The 25,865-nt window shown below is 35.3% G+C and overlaps 1 protein-coding gene across 1 annotated transcript in view; it reads left to right on the plus strand.

Moving 5' to 3' along the window:
* The window catches only part of LOC131667616 (protein unc-79 homolog), a gene marked incomplete at its 3' end in the record, with an annotated part of 3,688,809 nt that overhangs the window by 2,250,499 nt on the left and 1,412,445 nt on the right, over positions 1-25,865 (plus strand). The window contains exon 23 of the mRNA XM_058941149.1: positions 4,061-4,174. Within this exon, the coding sequence (XP_058797132.1) occupies positions 4,061-4,174 (114 nt within the window). The remainder of the gene's footprint in view (positions 1-4,060; positions 4,175-25,865) is intronic.

Below are 25,865 nucleotides of genomic sequence, written 5' to 3' on the forward strand. Positions count from 1 at the left end.
ATTAATATTAATACATTTTATTAAATATACAAGTTTATTAAATACAAAATTTTTTTTTAAATTTTTTTAATTGTTTTTCCTACCACATGGTTTGGTAGATCATGTTTTCTAACGAAACAAGAAAATACACTCGAGTTCGTGATGGTTTCCATCGATTTCACCTTCGGTACCACTTTCCGGGTGCTGGTGGTATTAGAGGTGGTAAAAATCATGCTGCTGCTGCTGCTGGTAGCGATGATTGCCCTATGATTGCGAAATCTGACGTTTGGATAAGGTATTATGTTGAGTTTCGCGCTATGTGCGAATCCGGGGTCAAAAAGAGGGGTTTCCATTACAAAAAACACTTCGACCTTGAAATGACCTTCAAAATGAGGTTAAAATTCAAAGGTTTTTGGTGCATTGGGTGGCCCACTCTGAATTGAACAATTGAATGAATAACAAATTTTGTAGAGGTCATTTTTCGATATCTTAAAAATTAAAAAAACGCTTTTAGGCAGTTTTTCAAGCATTTGACCTTAATCGACCTTCTCAAGGCCATGAAAAAACATTTAAAAATACCGTTTTGGACGTAAAATTTCCCGCTCTTTCCGAATTTAGTGTCAAAAATAGGGGTTCCCATTTAAAAAAAACAATTCAACCTTCAAATGACCTTGAAAACGATGTTCAAGGTCAAAACTAATTATACAGATAAATGGCCCTCTTTGTCGTAAACAACTTTCATCTGAAACATTTTTCACAAAAACACGAATTTTCGATTTTAAAATGGCTGTACGGATGGTCTGGAACACACAGTATATATATACACCTCGATAACTACTTCTAGTATAAGCTGAATATGTCACCTATGCGCCGGATTCAGCACGATTATATTTAGCTAAAAAGAAAAAATAAAATGATTAAAAATAAATATATTTTTATAATATATATAAATGCTTATTAAACTTACCACTCTTAAAATAGGAATCAATAAATAATAAAATATACATGTCGGCAAACTTGCCAACAGGATCGGCGGAGTTTAAAAAATTATAAAATTTATAAAAATGTATTATAAAAAACTATCTTAAATAATTAGTAGAATATATATATATATATATATATATATATATATATATATATATATATATATATATATATATATATATATATATATATATATATATATATATATATATATATATATATATAAAATACTTACATTAATCATGAAAATAATCATGGCATTTATTGTATTTATTATTTGAATATTATCCATTTCTTTTTCTTTTTTTTATAAAAACAAAGAAGACATACTAAAAAATTGAGAATGCTTCGTCGATGTATTCTTCTTGAGCACTACCGAACGATTGACTCCGGAAAAGATTTTCGGAAAAATTAGGATGATTCCTACTCTCCAAAAGAAACTCTAGTCAAAGTTGTAAAAAAATCTTTAAAGGAAGAAGAACATTGATTTCGCTTTAGACGCTCAGCATGTGGTGAATGTTATCGCAACTAAACAAGGCTAACTTAAAAAATCTTATCTCTAAGACAAAAAGCATTAAGATAACTAAGAGACGATTCGTTATTAAGATCACTCTCTCTCCAATCACCCGCTGCGTAATACATACATTCGAACCTATCTTCATTGAAAAAGGAACATCGATTGCGTTTTTAACCCTCAGCATGAGGTAAAGCGTTATCGGAGAGTGCAAGGTAGTGTGAGTGGTCGAACATTTCTTAAAATTAAATGTCACCCTGAAAAAGGATAGTGCACGCTGCTAGAATGCATCTTCATTTAAAAAGGAACATCGAATGTGCTTTAGACTCTCAGCAAGAGATGTAATGTTATCGGAGAGTGGTTGTAAGGTTCTCAAAAATTAAAGCTTACTATGCACCCTACTGTCGAAGAAGAGCGAGAGAGAGCAGCATATAGCTTACCAAGCTAGAGACACTACCTCCTCTCCAAGGGCCCACATTTAGCCAGCATAAGCTTACTAACATAAGCACCCTACTATGGAAGGAAAATGAGAGAGAGACCATCATATAGCTCACCAAACACCCTACCGACTTATACAGCATCCTACCTTAACAACCTCTGTAGGTGGGTGGAGTGGAATGGGTGGGTGGTTGGTGGTGGATGGGCAGGTGGCGGTGGGTTTGGGGGGGGCACGGTCAAAGTGCACACTGGAAGACAAACAGGTGTCAAATTATCGCGAAAACTCAACACCTTCATCGGGCGGCCTCTTTCTGTCCCAGAACATACAAATATCCCTTATGCATTGACGACGCATCTTCAATGCATAAGGTACATCGATTATCTTTTAGATACTCAGCCGGAGGTGTCAAAGGTACATCAAATGCGTTTTAGACACTCAGTATGGGGTCTCACCTTATCGCGATAAAAAGGTGTCGCGGTAGTGTGATACCGTGACACCTTCATCCGGCGGCCTCTTTGTGTCCCAGAACATACACATATCCCTTATACATTGACGGCATCCTTTGTCGGCTCCTTTGTGTCCCAGAACATACATTGCAATTATTATTTTATCAAATATTATTCATGGATGTTCCATGAAGATACGACGTCTGTTCAAAAAATATCGCGAATTTCGAATTTCCGCGGGCTAAGTAAATTTGATTTTTGAGTTTCTTGTAGTGCTATATTGGTACTCGTGTCCCTTAATTATGCTGACAAGATCGGCCGTTTTGAATGTTTAGTTAATTTTTGACAACTGTTTTGCTTTGATGTGGTTTGGCTCGTCTTCGATTTTTGCCTATTCTAAAAATGGATCAAAGAATCTGTATCAAATTTTGTGTGAAAAACAAAATAAAGTGCGCGGACGCATTCCGAATGTTGACTGTAGCATATGGTGAAGCTACCTTGGATCAAAGCAACGTTTATCAGTGGTACGAAATGTTGTCAGAGGGCCAAGTAGATGTGAACGACGAACAACGTATCGGACGCCCGAGCACGTCAACAACAGACGAAAACATTGCTAAAGTGAAGAAAATAGTATTGACCAATCGTCGAATCACCATTAGAGAAGTTTCTGAGGATCTAAACATATAAATTGGCTCATGCCATTCGATTTCAATCAATGAGTTGGGCATGAGTCATGTCGCTGTGAAATTCGTGCTAAAATTGCTAAATTTCGACCAAAACCAGCATCGTGTTAACATTGCTCAGGAGATATTAGACTCGGTCCGTGACGATCCAAATGTGCTTCAAAGGATCATAACTGGTGATGAATCATGGGTTTATGGTTATGATCTGGAAACCAAAGCTCAATCATCCCAATGGAAACTGACGCATGATCCAAAAAGACCGAAAATAGCGCGCCAAGTTCGGCCGAACATGAAGGTTTTGCTCACAGTTTCCTTCGATTACAGGGACGTGATATATCATGAGTTCTTACCACAGGGTAGTACGGTCAATAAGGAATAATATCTGCAAGTTATGCGCAATTTGTGCTAAACGATCCGCCAGAAACGTCCGGATTTGTGGAAGAATAAAAACTGACTTTTGGACCATGATAACGCCCCTGCTCACACATCGTTACTTGTGCGCGAATATTTGGCCAAAAGCAACATAGTAATGATGCCTGGTCCTCTGTGACTTTTTCTTGTTCCCAAAACTGAAGAGGCCCATGAAAGGACGACGCTACGCCACGATTGAGGAGATAAAGATGGCATCGAAGGAGGAGCTGAACAAGATTACAAAAAATGATTTTATTAAGTACTTCGAAGATTGGAAAAACTTTGGTACAAGTGCATTATATTCGAGGGGGATTACTTTGAAAGAGATGAAATAGATATTCATGAATAAATATATAATTCTTGAAAACATACAAAATTCGCGATACTTTTTGAACAGACGTCGTATATGAAATTTTCGTTGAAATATTTAGGGCATTGGAAATAGTTATTAAGAGACATTAAGAGAATCTTCAGAATATGTAACCTTAATAAGTTACTACTACTATTAGTTAACATTGTTCAGTTGATATTATTCATGGAACTTCTGTTTTCACTCGTTCATAGTATTTTTAATTCAATAATATAACAATGGCTTTTTTTTCAGACATAGAAAGAACGAATAGCCGACAATATTCGGCTCCAATTTTGAAACGCAAAACATCTCGATTTGGTCTAGGTCAATTGATTGGTTATACTCTACCGAACAATAGTATCACCGGTAAGTTAAATAAATGTTCAACTAATAATATTACCTCTAAATAAAAGTTTCTCATATATATTTTTAATACACAGTAAATAAAAAATGTTTACAACATTCTTTTTTTATTATGAAAACATAATTTTGTGTTGAAAAATATACATTCCCTTATTCTTGTTTATGATGCAAATGATAAAAATAATGGTTTTGGATAAAAAGCATACTTATACTAATATACTTATTTGTTTGATATATATTTAACTTCGTTCATTTAATCATCTCTTTGTTTAGTCTCAAGAGAGCCGGAGATATTTATCTTAAAACGGCTAAAATATCACCTTGTAATATTAAAATACACGGATTAATGGAAAGTCAGTATAAGTTGTAACGGAAACATATGACTGACTACCCGACACATAGAAACTCAACATCTGAAAAATTTAACAGAAATGACGACAAAACGTATTATAAAAGGTATGAAAATTTATTCGAATGAAACCATAGGGCCAATTATATTCGTTTGTTATCGAAGATTTATTCATTTATTTTTTCATAAATTAAATTTGTTCTATTCATTTATACAAATTTAATGTTTATTAAAGTAGTATAGCAATGTATGTTCCATCACACCTGCGGGGGGTCCGTAATCCTTTGGTCCCCCCTGGCTTAACCCTTTTATGTTAATAATAATTATTATTATTGTTAATAGTTATTATTAACAATATTCGTGGGGGTTCCTGGTTTAACCCTTTGGTTCCCTGGCCTAACCCTTCCATGTTAATCATTATTAATGTTAATAATTGTTTATAATTTTTGGAGGAAGGTTTCGAGGGCTCCTAGTCTTTAGGGACCCTATACCTAGTGCTTTCCGTCTAATTTAATTTAAATGTATATATAAAAAAGTTATAAATATATTATTGACAATTTACTTGCTAGATTGAAAATGAAACGAATAGAAAATAGCGACGATTGAAAAAAATAAAGAGACAGACCGGAGAATCGAACCGGAGTCCTCTGGGCTGGTAGGCTTGCGCTCTACCACTAGAGTATATTATAGGATGCTGTAACGGGGCGGTAAATCTGCAAAATGAGAAATTTATTTAAGAACAAACTCCCACGATGCAGAGCAAACCGCCGCTCCGTTAACACGTATGTTAATACGTGTATTCGCCTTAACGTCAGCTGGCTTAACTTAGATGTCTTCGATCAAGCAGAGTTGAACTCACCTTAAGTCACGTGCCTTGTGATACTCGATGAGTTTTAAGTGTGATCGACTTTGCTCCTAATTCACTTAATCCCCTAGCTATAATCGGATTAAAGCCTAAGCCTTTTTCAATTGTTTAAACTATTAGGAAAAATTATATGACGAAATCGGCGAATAAGTTTAATAGATTTTATTAATAAAAATCTCTACAGTCTTTGTCGGGCCGAAAGACTGACGCATGCGAATAGGATTTACAATTAAATAACTTTCGGTGAGAAAGAGAGAGAGAGAGAGAGAAGATACGAATATTGGCGCCATCTAACGCTCGACGCGAATACAAAAAATTAACGCTAACACCGTTGGACAAAATATCAAATGTATTTTGTCACGAGATAAATAAGGGAGGTGCACCTACCCTGCGGTGCAATTACGGTGATCAGCCGTAATTGTTGAAGCAAATTAAAGGTGCTCCTCCGATCAGAATCAGCTGTGCTGCCTCGATTGCAAATCTGCTGTATAATTGCTGTTGCTTTTGCTGCTGCTTCCGTAATGCTGCTACTGTTGCTGCTTCCTCGCTCACCCTTGCACACGTATCCAAAATCCAAGTAAACTTTTTTATTAGCAAATCGTTGGAACACTGTGCTAAACTATTTTGGCGGTACTACACAAGTAACAGCTGAGACGTAACTGCTAATTCAAAAGATCGCGCGCCCCCTCTCTCTCTCAATACTTAGAACTAACGCGCGAAAATCAGAATCGCGAACGGTTCGATTAATTGAATCGACTACCGTTGCAATGCATATTGTATATATTAGCTACATGCGTATACATTTGGTATAGGGCCCGAGCGTGCGAAGGAGGGGGCAGCGCATGCTAGGAGAGAACCTTATTCCCATCCGTTCGCCCTTCCTTGTAATCGTAATGATTATTTTATTATTTAAATAAGTTCGAATTTTATTATTTATTTAATATTAAATATTTTTTAATAATACATTGAGTAGAGTACACTTTGTCTATAATCTTCATGTTCAGTGTCCGACATAGCTATTTTTAAATATTCAGTCGAATTTTTATATGAATTATAGTCGTCTGTAAATCTTTCGATTGTATCGATCCCTTTTGATTTTGCTTGTTTTTGTCTTTCCATCATCCAATCGTATATCTTTTGTGTATTTATCGCAGCACATACTATATTCTCGCGAATTTGACTATGATATATGCATGATGATTTAAATTTAAGACTTAAATCTTCCAATCGCGAACATCACATTTCAGTTTCATCTTCAGTTCGATACCTAAAATGTTTCTATAATTAAAAAAAAAAACTGATTAAATTCGTATTTAGAATTTTGTACTATTGTATATTATTTGAACCTACTTTTCAAGAATAATTTTTTTGAGCCATTGCTTCTTTTGTAATCCTTTCACATAAATATTTCTACAATTACGTAAATAACTGCGAATAGTACAATTTAAAAAATTATATGTAAAATACCATTTCTCCATAATAGACCTATAAAATTAATTATATTAAATATTTCAAATAAAATCAATGTTAATTAACGATAATAAAAAATAAATACCATGATGATGTAATTCCAACCACTTATTAACACTTTGATAATCAATAGGCAGTTTCAGCCAATGATATGGAGGTTTAAAAAGTAGTACTGTTGGTGAAGTATAAGAACATACTGGTAAATAGGCAAACTCTTTACAAATAAAAATAGTATTAGGACTCTGAAATCCTTGAATATCTAAAATATAGTCCATCTTAGAGTATAAATCCAATTATTCTCTATAATATGTGAGCTGAATCGTATCTCAAAGCAATCATGACTATATTTTCATTCTGAAGATCTATATATAAACCCTTTAATACTAAATTAATAAGTTAGAGGGTGCTACAGTCGGTTCACCCCCAACTCTTTCGTTTTAGCTATCCCTTCCCTATACTACCTACAGTGCCCTCACTTTATAAGCAGCGTCCTCAGTTTGCTGGTAGCAACATCACTTAACCTTTAAAAACCGCTTCGACCTAGCAAAAGAGCGCAGTCTCTCGAGACAGCCTGCGAGCTAAGCTTGCCTTATCTTACTCCATTTGCAAGTAGTATCTCAGTAGTTAGTTGAATCCTTATTGATTTGTTAAACAAACCAATACTAATTACCAACTGAGAACAAGTTCATTTTAGAGCTGTTCACTACCTTTTCCATCCTTTCATTATAATAATCCTTTATACAACTACAGACAAGTGACTCTACAAGATAATAAAAACCAGATAACTAACACCATGACTTCTATCGCCTATTTTGAAGAAACAATTAAAAATTTGTGGAAAGCTTATCATTATTCGGACGATTTAGATATAGACGATTATATTAGATGGAGAAATCTAACAATTATTGCTATAATTTCAATTAATGAATTTATGAAATGATCTGATTTAAGTAGAGCAATTCAACAAAGATGTCAAACTTGTGCTTGTCATTTGAATTCTATTCAAGTCAATTTAAGTAAAACTATAAAAGTTGGTGGAAGTATACATCTATTAACAGCTATTCAGGATGTAATTCCAGGAAATGGAGTTGTTTGGAGGCCAATTCATTCAGCCTTTTAAGATTGAATTAGTACAGTCTGTATAGTTAATCAAAATCATTTAGATATAAAAACATTTCTAGTTGCCGCAAATCAACTTTTACAAATTAAAATACCCAATTTCTTTCTATCCATAATAACTTGAAAATAAATACAGAAATGGCATGACAATTTATCATAAAGAAAAATCAAGAAGAAGATATTCAAATCAAGTATTTCAATACAGAAAATGTTTGCATTTATAAGACTACTGATCTTGATAGATGGTTTCAAAACAACGTTGAAAATATTATTATATACTTAAACAAATCGAAGAATTTCAAGAAATAGTGTCAGGCTAGTAGTTAAAAACTATTGTTGGACTCACTATCAATATAAATAAGTATAATTCATTTAAACCATGCTCATATATACCATTACTGTCAAGCTTAAATAATAAAAGAGCCTGTGTTAATGTTAAAAATGAAGACAATGAATGTTTTAAGTGGGCTATACTTTCATGCCTTAATCCAGTTGAAAAAAATTCATACAGAGTAAGTAAGTACAAGTTCTATGAGAATGAACTGAATTTTGACGGTATAAGCTTCCCTGTAAAAACAAAAAGTATGCCTAAATTTGAAAAGTTGAATAATATAAGTGTAAATTTATATATACTTAAAAAATATGGATCGAAATATGAAGTCTCACCGTGCTATATAACGAAATTAAAACAAACTAAACATGAGAACTTGCTCTTAATACAAAACGAATATATTGATAAAAATGATACTAATAGACCTCGAATATCAATAGATGATGAAAAATTCAAATTAGAAACTCACTACGTATGGATTAAAAATTTATCTGCTCTTCTTCGTAGTCAAATTACTCAACATACTGAAAAAATTTATCTTTGTGAACGTTGTCTTCATTATTTTACTAACAAGGAAAATTTGAAATCTCATGAAGTTGACTATTCCAAAATAAATAAGTGTCGGATTAATTTACCTGACAATGCTACTTTAGAATTTAAAAATTTAATCATAAAGAGGAAGTTCCATTTATTATATACGCCGATTTTGAATGTCTGTTAAAACCTATAGAAGATCCGAATAAAAATACCAATGTTAAGAGATATAGTTTCTAAGAACATGAAGCCTATAGTATTGCATTATATGTAAAATGCCGTTATGATGATAGTAAGTCGATATATAGAAAAAAATGAAATGAAGACGAATCACCAGCATTACGGTTTATAAAGCAATTGAAGTCCCTAGTGATTAAGTTAGAACAGATATATAATAATGCAATAAAAATGGATTTATCGTTTATTAATAAACAGGCATTCATAACGGCAAGAAGATGTCATATTTGCAACCGATATTTCCAAGAGAACCAAAAACGAGTTCGAGATCATTGTCATTTAACAGGAAAGTTTAGAGGTGCAGCTCACAATCATTGCAATTTGAATTATAAACATGCTGCTTTCATACCAGTCGTATTTCATAACTTTACAGGCTATGACTCACATTTTATTATAACAGAAATTGTCACTAACTCAGAATTTGAAGGAAAAATCTCTGTTCTCGCTGAAAACAAGGAGTGATACGTATCCTTCATACAAGGAGTTGGAAATAGTCGAATTAGCTTTTGTTTCATTGATTCCTTTCGATTTATGCATACATCTCTAGATAAATTAGCATATTATTTACCTCAGCTAGATGTTGTACAGAGAGAATTTCAGAAAGATAATTACACTTTAGAACAGATTAATTTACTCAAAAGAAAAGGAGTTTTCCCATATGAATACATCTAAAATTTAAATAGACTAACTAAGACAGAGTTACCATCTATTGAAAAATTTCATAGTCGATTGACAGATAGTGATATTCCTACTGAAGAATATAAGCATGCTCAAAACGTATAAAATATTTTCGGTAGTATTTGGAAGAAAATAGATTCAGGAATGTTTTCTGATCTTTATCTAAAAACTGATGTACTTTTACTACCTGATATTTTTGAAAATTTTCGATCAATCTGTAAAATGCATATGATCTCGATCCTGCTCATTATTACACCACCCCTGGATTAATATGGGACGCGATGTAAAAATATACAAATATGAAGCGTGAAATATTAATAGATATAGATATGGTATTATTCATTCAAAAAGGTATTCGTGGAGGTATTAGTCAATGCTGCAATATATTTTCAAAAACAAACAATAAATATATGGGTGAAGAATTCAACAAGGATGAGCCAAACAAAATTTTAATGTATTACGACGTAAACAACCTTTATGGTCGGGCTATGACTCAATCACTACCATTTGAGGGCCACAACAGCTACATGATGATCATAAAGACCTACCTCTTTGTCCCGAACATACTAAACCACTTGGATTAAAACAGAAAAAACTTTTGAAAAGGCTTTATGATAAAGAACGATACGATATTCATTATAGTTCGTTAAAACAAGCTCTCAAATATGGACTAAAACTCAAAAAGATAAATAGAGCGCTAGAATTCAAACAAAAACTATGGCTGAAACCATATATTGATTTAAACACTGAAAATAGAAAGCAAGCTAAAAATGAGTTTGAAAAATTATTTTACAAGCTCATGATTAATGAAGTATATGGAAAAACGATTGAAGACGAAAAAAAACAAAAGATGTCAAACTGATCAATCAATGGGGTAGTAGATATGGCGCTGAAGCTCGAATTGCCCAACCAAATTTCCATAGTAGTTCCAGCTTTCATGAAAATTTAGCTGCTATTCAATTATCCACTGGTATACACCAGAGACCAAGGAATAGTCGAAACAGTGGACTTTACCCGGCGAAAGTGCTCCGAAGAAGGCGAAGACTGCCCCATCGGCCGGAAAGGTGATCGCCACCGTTTTCTGGGATTCACAAGGTGTGATCTACATCGACTACCTGGAGAGGAGCAAGACGGTCACAGGGCTGTACTATGCCGAATTATTGGGCCGATTCGACGTCGAATTGCAGAAATAACAGCCCCATTTGACGAAGAAAAAGCATGACAGCGCACCGGCACACACCTCCGCCGTCGCCATTGCCAAATTGTTCGAATTAGGCTACGAACTGCTGCCCCATCCACCGTATTCTCCAAATTTAGCCCCGTGCGACTTCTTGTTGTTTCCAAACTTGAAAAAGTCACTCGCCGGGCAGAAATTTGAGTCGAATGAGGAGGTAATCGCTGCCACGGAAACCTACTTTTCAGACCTTGAGGAAACGTATTTTTCAGACGGGTTAAAGAAGTTGGACCATCGCTGGGCCAAGTGTATCGCACTAAAAGGAAACTATGTTGAAAAATAAAACGCCACTTTTCCAAAATTTTCGTTTTTCTTTTGTAGGCTAAGTACCTATCGGACCCTAGAATGACAATTCATTTGTAATTTCCTTGTAGACTGAATTTTTTCCACATGACATTTTTTAGCGAACGATTAAAACGTTCACAAATAGATACCTTAAGATTACTATAGGTTGGATATAGATTTATCTTATACTTTGTCATTAGTCTTTGAAAATTTGAATTATAGAATTCTTTGCCACGGTCCACATGTAGATTTCTAGGAGTGCGTCTTTTTTTAATATAGACTTCATTGCATAAGCAACATCTACACCAGTGTTTTGTTTCACAGAAACTGCCCAAGCGTACTTTGAAAATATATCAATGACAGTTAATAGATATCGAAACCCTTTGTTCTCTCTCGAGTAGACTTGCATCTCTATAAGATCAGATTGCTATATCTCATCTATTCCACGTACATCAACATTTCTACGGAAATAGTTTCGACGTGCTGGTTTATATACTCATCCACCACTCTTTGATGTTTCATTTTCAATCTATTTGTTAAAATTGATATAAAAAGTCAAACGGTACAATCTTTATTTCTTTCTCCTTATTATTATTATTATTATTATTATTTGTAACGGGGATGATACCCGTCTACTTATTTATGCGCGCGATCGCATCGAAGAGGGCGCGGGATTATCTGAACGTTCAAATTCGTAAACCGGAGAACAGGAAAGATTAGTGATTAGCAATCATAGCAATCGCGAGATTAAGCTAGCCAGCTTACCTTATTAGCAGTCTCACGGAGAACGAGAGAAAAAGTTCGTGATTAAGTCTTGGGGAAGTCCGCGTCTGTGATCAAGCGGTTCACACTTTCGGTTTCGCCCTCGATGGCGAAACCCCGCACTCACGCACACTTGCACGCAGTCGTCTCAGTCAGGCGAAGCTCCTGTCGCTCCTTATCAGCTCGTCTCGGCACTCCAAGAAAACTCGGGAAAACTCTAATTAATTTCTGCTGCAGCTGAGTGTGCGGGTTCTAATCCTCGACTGGTTCATTTTCATACGCGCGCGTTCTGTCTCGTCTCGTGCCGAATTCCCTCATTACATTTTCCACAACCGGTAGGTGCTGCCCTCTCAGGTTGCCGCATGGTTGCGCTGCTGGCGCTAATAAGACGTTGACCGTCACATATTATTATTAATATTATCTTCTTCTAACTGTTTAATAACTATTCGATGCTTTACTAATTCAAATCTTATTGTATCCAATGATTTTATACGATCATTTATCGTACTCGTAAGCGTAGTGACTTAGCTTCACTAGTTTTTCGCAAAGTTCATAAGTTTACAGCATCGTTACTCTCCTGAGGATCGGTTATATTACGAATTCTTTGGTCATTCGCGTCGTAATGTCTATCTTTAGTGATTTTATACCCTACACCAGGAGGACCTCGATTACCCTCCTTTTTATTCAATATACGTCCAAACATATCAACACTCATTTTATTACTGAGCAATATTTAGGATTCTCTTAATATATAGAGCCAGATTCACGTAATTCTTCAATAATTGAATGAATTTCATTAACATGATTAGAATTACCGGCGGTTTATTCGACAATAAGCAATCTCAATCGATCAACGAGCTCGTTTGGATCATCCCAATATACATAATCAGATAATGTTCTTTTTCTAGCTATTTTATAGTTAGGAAAAAGACCTCTTCCATCAATAGTCGATTTTCCCTTCCTAGCGCTACTGCTCAAAGATAAATTTGGACCAATATACTTTTTGAATTTATTTACATGTCTATTGTGATATTCTCCATTTGTTTCGTATCTCTTTCGATAAGCGTTAGTGATTTCAAGAATTTTTATATAATTTTCAACATCCTATGAACTGATTAATTTAGAATCAGGTTCTTTACGAAAGAGAAGTTCCATTAAACCAGCCGTCTTGCTGTATGCTTTATCATTCACAGTCACGTTATTGTTTTGGAAGGAAACTGGAGAATTGCCTATAACATATGTATTTTCATGCAGGCGAACACCAAATGTCTTGTCTAAATTACTTTTCTGCTGAGGTTCATGCAATAGTCTAACATAGTTTCCTACAATTGAATCATCCAATAGCTGTTGTCTCTGTTCTGTAGTTACATTTGAACTACTTTTGTTCAAATTTATAGCAGTTGTATCAAGTGATGATTCATCATCATCATCATCATCATCAATAGAAATAGCAGACTCAAATGTAGTATCAAGCGGTTGCAATGTAGAATTTAATTCATTAGCAGTACTATTGAAATATCTAGATTTGTAGGGAGTGTCAGCTGCTACTTCTGACTTCAAAACATTATCGAACGCGATTATCTTTTTCTTTTTCGTTGGGTGTTCAGCAGCAGCAGTAGTAGTAGTAGTAGTAGTAGTAGTAGTAGTAGTAGCGTTACTTTTATCAGTAGTTACCTCTACGAGTTTCTTCAATGGATCAACCATAGGTTTAAAAGTTTCATGCAATGTCTTTTCTAAATCAGCTTTATCACGTTTGATTAGTTGATACTTGCGTCTTATGGCATCACGAGCCATGGATAATTGCTCGAGCGCCTTCTTTTCTCTTTCAAAGTCAGCCATGTTTAGGCTTGTAATTTCTAAAGTAAATAGTCTTCATCCACTCACTCCTCTATATTTATAGCAAAAGAATCAAATCCCTATCTATATCGTCCATGTTTTATTGGTCTGTCTCTGTCGATAACCAAAAACCCATGATTATCGTCTCTCCAACATTTTGAACAAATTGCTTTAAATTTCTGAAAAGACATATCTGAGTTAACATGATCATTGTAAATGTGCTTAATATTCACGTCATCTTGTCGAAACAAAACAAGTGAATTCACATTATCTCGGATGAGATGCTCCGGAATGCGAACGTACGATTGACAGAGATAGAAACTATCTACTTTTTTATGTCTTCCCATACAGAAGAATGCTCTTCCGTTATCTTGCTTCTGAGTGGCTATAACGTCAAAAATCATGATAGAATTTGGTCGTGTTTTATCTGGTGAAACAACTGTCTCATGCTTGCTGAAAGCATGATACTCTATACCATTAATAGGCTCTAATAAATCTTTCAAAAATTTATATTTAGGCTGATTAAGGGGTTTTGAGTAGACATATACGTTTTCAAATCTAAGACCATTAGGAAGAGTGATTAATGTTAATAAACAATTAGTTTTTCCACAATTACTAGGTCCACAGAAAACGGCATGGATACTATTAGGTAATAGTTCGCCATGTCTTTTTTCTTGTTTTTCCGTCTCTACCACTCTATCGAAATTAATGACTTGAAGCTTAAGAGGCTGTTCTTTGAAATCCATGTTGTTTACTCATCATCGACACCTCAATAAATGAGTTTGTTAGGTATAAAAAGTCTGCTTATATATCTTTTATTTCATTAACATGCTGTCTTTCGAAAAAGTATGATCACGTACTATAAAAGAAAGACTGGTGGTGATCTAGTGAACAAGATTATAAATAATTAATTTGTCTATTGAAGCTCACTTACCTGAATATCAGTATTGTGGTCCTAATTATTAAATCAATATTACAAAATTGAACAAACGATTGGCACGTGGAGATTCTGGTAAAAATCCACTAGACGTTGCTTGTAATGAACACGATATTACTTATGCGCAAAATCTGGAGAATATTGCGACAAGAAATAAAGCTGACGAAATTTTAGCTAAAAAAGCTTGGGAAAAAGTGCAAGCTAAAGATAGCAGTTTTGGTGAGAAAGCAGCTGCCTTCACTGTAGCCAATATTATGAAAGTTAAAAGTAAGCTTGGTATGGGTGTTGATATGAAGAAAGGTAGTAAGAAACGAGGTAGAGGATTTAAAAAACGCCAAGCACAAAAGAAATATAGAAAAACCAAAAACCCGTCAGTTACATTGAATAAAATTAGTAAGACGGTCCCGAAAAGTAGTGTGCCTAATAATCGAGCTCTTGTAGTTATTCGTTCGTCTATAAAAGGAGCCAAAGAAGCTGTGAAAAAGGCTGGCGTATAAGGGAGTATCAGAGATGGATATACGCAATAGAGGGAACAGAAAAATGGAAAGAGATAAAAAATAGAGTGAAGAACGCAGTTGTAAAAAAGAAGATAAGAAAAAAAAGGATCGAAAAAAAGCTGGTGGAGAAAAGAATGCAAGATAAAAAGGGCTAGGGTGATGGCAGAGTTAAAAAAGGTAAGAAAAGGGGAAGGAGACAGAGGCAAATACCTAGAAGCAAAGAGAAAATACAGAGAGGAAATAAGAAAATCAAAAGAAGATGAGGGGAAAAGAGTGGCCGAAGGAATAAGAAAAGATAAGACGAGAAGAAAATTCTGGGATAAAGTGAATGGCAATAGGAAGAAAAGAATTGAGTTAGATGAAAATATAGGAAAAGAAGAATGGTTAAAGCACTTCAAGGAACAACTGGGAGAGAAAGAAAAGGAAGAAAGGAAAGTGGAAGAAACCGAAGATAGCGAAGGAGACGAAGGTGAAGAATCAAAGAAAGAGAAGTAAAAGAGGTAATAAGAAAAATGAAAAAGAAAAAGGCGACAGGAGAAGATGGTATAGCAAATGAAGCGTGGATGGAAGGCACGGAAGACTTGATAAAAGATATGACAAAATGCTTAAACGGAATATGGAACGGAGAAGGATATCCGGAAGAATGGAGGAAGGGAATAATAGTACCAATATATAAGAAAGGGAGGAAAGAAGAAGTAGAAAACTATAGAAGAATAATGCTGATGGACACGGAATATAAAATATATGCGGAAATACTGAGGAAAAAGCTGGAAAGAGAACTAGAAGCTAAAGAAACCCTAAACGATATGCAGATGGGATTTAGGAGGAAATGAGGAACAATGGACGCAATATATATATTAAAAACAATAATAGAGAAGGAAATAAGGGAAAAAGGAGGAAAACTGTTTGTATTCTTTGCCGACATGAAGGCCGCTCTTGACAAGATAAAGAGAAAGAAAATATGGGAAACAATGAAAGAGAAAGGGATAAATAGAAATATACAAGAAAACAGGGAGTAAGGTAAAAGTTGGAGAAGAAATAATTGGGGAGTTTGAGACTTACAAAGGCAAGGGTACCCTTTGAGCACCACGCTATTTAATCTTGCCTTCGCCGACCTGGAAGTGAAGATCAAGCAGGTGCGGGAAGGAGGGGTAGGGATAGGAAGGAAGAAAATATGGACATTAGGATATGCAGATGATATATTGATGATGGCAAAGAGCGAAAGTGGAATGAAAGCAATGCTGAAAAAATTAAAAAGATACCTGCAAGAAAGGGGATTAGAGTTAAATGTAGGAAAATCAAAGATGATGAAATGCAGGAGAGGAGGAGGAAGGGGGAAGGAAGAAGAATTCGAATGGGAAGGTGAGAAGATAGAGATGGTGAAAGAGTACAACTACTTGGGATATGTGATAAGCAGAAATAACGGAAATAAAAAGCAGATAAAGAAGGTAGAAGGGAAAATAAATATGGGACTGGGAAAGTTATGGGGGCTAGGAGAAAAGCTATTTAGAGAAAACTGGGAGCTAAGGATGAACCTGTTCGATGCTCTAGCGAAAAGCGTGATTATGTATGGAGCAGAAATCTGGGGATGGAAGAGATATGAGGAAATAGAGAGACTACAACTAAAATACATAAAGTGGGTATTAGGATTAGATAGAAACACGCCAAGTTACCTAATACGATGGGAAACAGGAAGACAAGAAATGAAAGAAACAGCATTAGAAAGAGCAATGAAGTATGAAAACAAAATAAGAGAAGAAAGAGATGGCTCAATAAAAAAAGAAGCATGGAGAGAACTAAAGAAAAGGGAAAGAAATGGAAAAGATAAAAAGGGTAAGAAGGAGGAGAGAGAGGAAAGGCTAGAAAAAAGTAAAATATACAGAAAGAGGGAAGAGAGAGATGAAACGAGGGAAGAGTTCTGGGAAAAAATAAGAGATGAGCTAAAGAAAAAAGAAGAAAAAGAACTAGAAGAAAAACTAGAAAAATCAAGATTTATAAACGAGTGGAAAGAACTGAAAGAAGAAACGAGAAGGAAATTCAAGGAGAGGGAAGAATAAAAGGCCTACAAATAAGGGAAAGGTTTAGGTTAGTTAATGAAACGAGTGGAAGCAGGTATTGGGAAAAAGAAGAAAATAAGAGATGCAGAATGTGTATGAAAGAGGAAGAAAATTGGAAACACACAGTAGAAAAATGTGAAAAAGCAGAAAAGACGGGGAAGAATGGGAAAAAATAATAATAGGAAGCAAAGAAAAGATAGCGTGGATGATGGAGATAAAATGGAAAAGAAGAAGAAATGAAGAGAAGAAAGAAAAAGAAAAACAAGAAGACGAAACTGCAAGACCCTAAGCACATACCTACCCTACACACATACACACAAAACACGCACACACGCGCAAACATAAACATACACATGCACACACACACACAAAACACAAGTAACAGTAACTACACAAGCGAGAGGAAGCAGGTATTGGAGGATGGAGCAAAATGGAAAAGAAGAAGAATCGAAGAAGAGAAAGAAAAAGGTAAATTAGAAGACAAATTATAAGATACTAAAGATAAATAAGTGAGGTTGAGGAAAGGAAAGGCAGAGGGAGCAATAAGAAATAAGACAAAGGTGTCAAAGCCCTAATAAGGAGAAAGATAGATGAAATGATTAGCAAGAATGAGAGCAAAAGCAAAGGAAAGGCAAAGGTGAAAAGGCAAAAGAAAGTAACAAAGGAAAAAGTTTAAAAGAAAAAAAACAATTGAAAAGAAAACATGCAAGAAAGAGTAAAACAGAAGAGCGGAAAAGGCAGATTTCGGAGAGAGAGAGGAAGAGAAGATTAATCAATAGAAAACATGGGAAGAAAAGCTGAAAGGACAGGCGCAGAAGACAGAGACGCAAGAGTTGCAGACACACCTACATATGTACATATATACACAACACACACACACGCACGCACACGTACACACGCACACACACATACACACACATACAACACATACATTATCAACTACACAAACTGGATACGAGACACAAATAGTAATGTAAGAATTGAAAACCAAATGTAACATATAAATTGTAAATAAATAAACTAACATTAATAATAAATTGAAAAATTATCTATATAAAATTTTATCAATTTATCAATTTATTAATACAATATTATTAGATATATAAATTTTTAATTGCTTAATCATACTCTCACATACCTTATTCAATGAAAAAAGAACAGAACCTCTTTTAAATGTAAAGAACATATATATGCTCTTATTATTATAAAAAATTTATGTATAACTAATACCATTATATTGATATATTAATAAAATTTAAATATAATTGTGTTATTAGTATAATGGTATTAATTATATATAAAATGTTATAATAATAAGAACATATCTATTTACATTTAAATGATTTTGTTCTTTATATTATAAAAAAACAGAATGAGAGAGAGAGAGAGAAAGTAAAAGAGAATGAAAAAAAATAGGTACTTATAATATTGTTGTTGGCGGAAGTGTCAGCGGCATCCGAATTGTTGCCGCTTCGTGGATGTCATCGTCCTCGTCTCTCCTCGGCGAAAGTGTTCGCGGCTACTCGACGACTTCGTCCACCGCTGCTTCATTCACTGGTAACATCACTCCGAAGACTTCATCTTCGGAAAGATCGCCGTCCTCGCCAAATGATTCCATAGCTTGATCCAATGCGTCTTGCCACGGCCTATCGTCTGGCGCAAACAATTGCTGCAAAACTCGATCTCTCACTTCACTATTATCTTCGCACTGCATCTTGCTTCACCAAAGTTGACTTTCCAACCAAAAAAAATACTATGACGTAACGTTGCGAGGCGTTCGAATTTTATTCATTTTTGGAAACACTTGCCGCGCTTCGGTCATTGATCGAAGATTAGGGAGCAGGAGGCGCGAGACTACGCGACAGCACTGATTTTGTCGCGCGCATAAGACGATCATAAATAGTGGTAGGAGTAGCTAAAGGAAATGTGATTAGTGCGGAGAAAACACGCCAATGTGTATTAATACAGGATCGCGATAGCGCGTACGCTCTTTTTCTCACGCAACGGACGAAAAGTAGATGGTGGCAAGCCGTTAGTAGTGACAAGTTGCAGTGAACGAACGATCGGCAATTTGATGAAGCTATACAATCCCGACAAGTAATTAATATCATTGATTAATATAAATTTAAAACAGCACTTTTCAGTGCTAAATTTTCAATTATAGACAAACTATTTGTTTAATAAAAAACTTATATTATTTTTTATAAATCAGCACTTTTAAGTGCTATTCAACCGTATGCGCAAATATATCGTAGCCCCAAAGGCAAGTACTAAAAACAAACGTTTCAACAAAAAAACAATAACAATTTGAAATTACCACTGAATTCAGCCTTGTGTTTTTCTTTATTTTTTACCCCTCCATTTTCAGCGAGACGAGTAGGTAAGTATAAGGTAAGTATTTTGCAATTAGTTAAAAAAAATATACTAAATTAAAATAGTTCGTTTAATTCAGTGTACAAAATAATACTAAAAAAATGGTAATTTTTTCCTAAATCATGAAGTAATATACAGTTAGTACGCACTATCTTTAGAAAGAGCGACAATGGCTCAGACGGTAGAGCACTGTCTCATAAATGCAAAGGAGGCTACGTTCGATTCTCCTGTATGTCTATTACTGAAAGATTATTACGAGAAAAAAACTCGATAAATAATGTTACTAATTTTTTCTTATAGAGTATTAGATGTAAACAATTAATTATTTATATGTAAATTGTCTACAATTAAATTCAACAGAAAGGACAGGTAATTTCTTCTTAATTAAAATAATTGAAATATCGTTATTAAAAAACAACAACAATAAAAAATGTCTCTAAAATCAGTGCGTATATGCGACAGTTTTAAATGACATCACTCGCATAGACCGTTGAGTCAATTCCCCACAAGTTGTATGCTTTACATACGCATACATACGCACACGCGCGCGCGCACGTGTATGTATAACTCATAAAAATTAAATGAATTTTTTTTTTATGGAATGTATGGCATGTATGGAATGAATGGAATGTATGGCACGTATAGCATGTATGGAATTTTTTTAATGGAGGATGGAGGAAGGGAAATCTCAATCGTCCGTTATAAAAATGAGCTGCATCTCATCAGCAGTCGCATTCGCATCTAGAGTGAACTAGTGTAAAGTGTGAAAGAAAAAAAAGTTATACGAACATTCTACAATGAGCTCCAACAAGATTGACTATAGGTAAATATTTGTTTTATTGTTTATAGAACATACTTTACATATATTTTTTTCAATATTTTTTTTTATTTGTGCAGATTTGAGCAAGCGAGGCTGGATAGCTTCATGTCTCAATGGACTTGCGCACACGTACGACCAGCAGATCTTGCTGCGGCCGGCTTTTATTATACGGGGCAGATCGATCAAGTGCGCTGTTTTGAATGTGGTATGGAAGTCTATCGTTGGGAAGAAGGTGACGACCCTATGACGGAACATAAGCGCTGCGATGGCGGCTGCCTTTTCATTCGTAACATAAGTTACGTCAATGTGCCGATCGGATCGAGCCCCCTACCGGTACCTCCTCGAAGAAAAAGTAAAGATGTTTCTGGACCGTATGAGCTCGAGTATCGGGCAGCAACAGCGTGCGCAAGAGCTAGCCCATCATCGAGTACAGACGAGCCTGCGTTATCGTTATCGATAGAGTGCCTTGTTACAAAGCTTTTTTCCGATTTACATTTAACGGAGAAATGTGCTTCGAAAACCATATCAAATGCAACTGTTGGTATGGTATCTGTTTGCGAATAATTTATAGGCGGTTATAAGAAGAGTATAGATAAATGAAATGAAAAAATGAATAAAATTCGCGAAAGGGTTGAAAAGTCGCAGCGAGATATAGGCAATATTTTACGTCAACTTGAAATTACCAGATGTAAGATATGTTTGGATGCTAGGGTCGCTGTATTATTTTTACCTTGTGGACATATCACTGTATGCATGGAATGTGCATCAAGAATTGACGATTGTCTAATATGTCTTACGAGTGGTTCGTCGAAAACGTTTTACAACTAATTAGTAAGAGCACGGAAGAATTTCAAGAACAAGACTCGGACTGGTCTCTTCGCGTTATATTAAACTAAACCGTAAATATCAGCAAGTACAATCCTATGAGAGCTGGTTCTTACGTTGAATTGCCCAAGCCTATTAAAAGAAAGAGAGCCTGTGTGAACGTGCGGAACAACGACAACGAATGCTTCAAATGGGCCATCCTTTCGGCGTTACATCCAGTCGCAAGGAATGCATGCCGTGTCACTGCCTATACTGCTCATCAAAATAAATATAATTTCAAAGATCTATCATTTCCGGTACATCCGAAAGAAGTCGTGAAATTTGAAAAGCAAAACAACGTTTCAGTGAATCTGTACTTTTTAAATTTAAATAATGGGTCCTACGATGTGTTGCCGAAACATTTGACCGATGAGAAAAAAGACAGGCACGTGAACCTTCTTCTAGTGGAAAATTATTATATCGATGTTAATGCCGATGTGAACAAAGAACAGCAGCAGCAGCAAAGGGAACGTCCCGGTATACCATACAAAGTGCACTACGTTTGGATAAAAGACTTATCTCGATTGATGTATCGACAGTTGTCATTTCGCAAATGTAAGTCGTACATATGCGATCGTTGCTTGCACTATTTTCTAACTGAAGAGAGATTGAAAACGCACGAGATCGACTGGAAAAATGTGAATATGTGTAAAATTGTGCTTTCCAGTGGCAAGGATAAATATTTACAATTTGAAAACTTTAAAAATGAGTGTGCGGTACCGTTCGTCGTGTGCGCCGATTTAGAGAGTCTCTTGGAAGCGGTGTCCAACGACGAGCGGATCTATCAACGTCAGAAACCGTACAGCGTTGGCTTTTTCGTCAAGTGTAGCTACGATGACTTTCTTTCGCGTAATCGAAGCTACAGACAGAAAACCGTCGATGACATTGGTCCGGCCAAGTGGTTCGTCCGCAATCTTCACGATTTGGCCAAGTATCTGCACAAGTTGTACAGAAGCCCGCAGCCTATAGAAAATTTAACATTCCAAGAGGCATTTAGCTTTCTTCGTGCTACGCTATGTCATATATGTAATAGGCCTTTTGTTGAGAAAAAAAAGACAGAAAAGTTCGCGATCATTGTCACTTTACGGGAAAGTATCGTGGAGCTGCTCACAGCACGTGTAACATTGCTTATCAAGAATCGCGAATTATACCTGTTTTTTTTTTCACAATCTCAGCGGATACGATGCGCATCTATTTATCCGGGAAATCGCGAAAGAAATTCCCGGTCGAGTGAGCCTCATTCCTCAAACCAAGAAAAAATACATCTCTTTTACGAAATACGTGGAAGGTACCGATATAAAGCTGCGTTTCGTCGATTCGTTTCGATTTATGGCGTCTTCGCTCGACAAACTATCGTCGTACTTGGAAAAATACGATATTCTAGAGCGATATTTTCAGCAAGATGATGGATGTACACTGCCGCAGATTGCCCACGTATGACTATGTGTCGTCGTTTACAAGGAGGGGCGATACGGTGCCGAAGCTCTGATAGCTCGACCAAATTTCCACAGTAGCGACATTTTCGACGACGAACTAGTGACGATTCACCTGTTGCGTACGGAAATCACCGTGAGAAAACCCATTTACATAGGTCTCGCTGTTCTCGACTTGTCAAAGACGCTCGTGTATCGATTCCACTACGACTACATGCGCGGTGCCGCCATTGGCGAGCGCGTTGTAAGCTTTTGTACACCGACACGGACAGTCTCGTGTACTAGATCACAAATGTAGACATGTACGAGGTCATGCGTCGTGATATTCACGAATTCGATACGTCGGATTTTCCAGAGCCGAATCGCTTCGCGATTCCCAGAGCCAATAAGGGGGTGGTTGGAAAGATGAAGGACGAGAACGTTGGAATGCTCATGCTCGAGTTCGTGGGACTCAGAAGCAAAATGTACAGCGTGAGAGTTCGGAATAGAGATGTAATAAAGAAGGCAAACGGGATCAATAATTCGGTGCTGAATACCACGATTACGTTCGCAGACTACGTCAAATGTCTCCGAGAAAATGTGATTTTGAGCCGACAGCAAAAGTCCATCAGATCGCGTCATCATATAAGTATATCCCTTTTCAAATATTTGCTTCGCTTTACTCACTCTGACTTTATCGCCAACTTTGAACTTTGGCTTTCTTCTTTCTCTTCTTCCAACGTATTGTATAAATTTTTTTAATACTTGAGCTTGATTCGCCGCTGGAACTTGGATAGATTTTATACCAATAGTTTTGTGTTTGCATATTTTGTGTCCAAAAAAATTTATTATAAACAAATATTTGGAAGCCCGACGAGCTCACCCATCTCTCCTTTATTGGCTGATAGTGTAATGGAAGACGTAGAGAAACACTGTCTGAACATGTTGTGGAATAAAAATCAAATTAATTTTGTTTTCTACTATAGATATATTGATGATACTTTAATGTGCGTTCCGAAAGATAAAATTGATTTAGTCGTCGAGACATTCAATTCTTATCATAATAGATTACAATTTACGTTTGAAATTAAATGAATAATTGTATTCCATTTGTCGACTTAAAATTGATCAGAAATGATTATAAATTAGAATTCGACTGGTTTAGAAAAACAACACAAACCGTCACAATTTGAAAATACAATTCATCAACAAGTTCATATAGTTTCAAATTGAGTTGACCGGGTGTTTTTACTTGCTGACTAAAACTTTCGTTCACGCAATTTAAAAATAGTTACTTACATCCTGAAAAGGTATAATTATCCATCTGAATTTATCAAAAAACATATACAAAAACGTATCAATAAATACAAAAAAGGGAATAATAATTCTAAAAAATTAGAAAATCAAAAATTACCTACAGTCGCTATTCCTAATAATTGCAACATCTTCAAAAAATGTTCATCTGTGTTAAAAAAACATAATATTATGCCTATCCCGTTATTACAAAAAACCATTAGGAAAAGACAAATCTGATTTATTAGACAACACTGGTATTGTCTACAGTTTTAACTGGAAACAATGTTCAGCGGTCTACATAGGTGAAAGTAAACGTTCATTAAAAATTATATTAAACCAACACAAAAAAAACATTGATTTAGATACAGTAGTACGAGTAGCTACACATAGAAGAACGTTCTCACACGAATTTGACTGGAAAACAGCTAAGATATTGGATTATGAAAAGAATTATAAGAAATGAAGAATATCCGAAATGTTACACATTGGCTTACATAAAAATACGTTAAATAGAAAAGAGGATATACAATATCTTAGTCACACCTATAAGCCTTTATTAAGATCGATATAAGGAAGGGACAATAGATGAAGAGTATATATGTGAGTTGAAATACTTTATTTCTCACTTTAATTTTGACTGTGTTGCGATTTATTCGTTTTAGCCTATAATAATTTGACTACGAGAGACATCAGGTATACTCATACACTTATAACTATATACTTTTAAAATTACTTGTGAAAACTCTATTGTTAATAATTTGTTGTGTTTTTTTATTAATAAAGCCTAAAGAGGTCAGCAAATGTGCTGACGAAACGTTGCTGAATATAAGTAAAATTAAGTGATTTTCCATCTATCACTATGTCCCTTCGATCCATCATTAAAAAATTTATCATTTCAACATAAGGGAATCAAGACAGTATGTTACGTTAACACATTATTGGTTTTTTAATTTAGTTTATTTTAGTAGTTTTCTTTTTTATAAATCTTACAAAATTTACAGTTTTTTTTTCTTTTATTAATATTATTATTATTTACATTTTTTTGATCCGACGAACTTCGAGGGGCGAGTAGGTTTCCTCACTGTGGGGTGAGCCGGAATCAAAATAACTTTTCGTCGAACACACGCGACATTCTTCACCAACGGAATTTTTTTCTGTAAAAAAAAATTTTTTAATTATTATTTATAACTTATATTTATTAATTATTTCTATAATTTAAGTGCTTACAGTAGCAGTCAAATCGAATGGTATATCGACTTGTGCATCTTCTCTTTGACAGCATTTTACGGATGTTGCTGTAGATGATGACGATGAGGTTGCTGTTGATGACGATGAAGTCGCTGATGATGTTGACCTTGACGTTGCTGATGATGACGATAATGTTACCGACGCTGATGATGTTGACATCCTCGAAGATGGTACATTATCCTGATTTACCATGGAGGTTGTTGATGGTTTAGCTCTCTCATTTATGCTGAAAAGCCTTTGCTTAACTTTCGCAGCAAGTTCATCTTGCTCTGCTTTAGGTAAGTCCGCTTTCCGTTTCTGCTCCAATCGAGCGGATTCTTGTTGCTTCCTCATAGCGTCCACACGTTTACACTGTTCCAACTTCGCTTTCACGCGATCATTGACAATCTTGTCAATTTGATACGCGACTTGTTGCGCCATCATTCTGGCTGCAATGGATTCCTTGATCCACTGAAAAAATAGAAAAAACAATTAAATATTAATAAAAAAT

This window comes from Phymastichus coffea, unplaced genomic scaffold, assembly GCF_024137745.1.
Source record: "Phymastichus coffea isolate CEN01 unplaced genomic scaffold, Cenicafe_Pcof_1.1 PCOF00005, whole genome shotgun sequence".
Lineage (NCBI taxonomy): Eukaryota > Metazoa > Arthropoda > Insecta > Hymenoptera > Eulophidae > Phymastichus > Phymastichus coffea.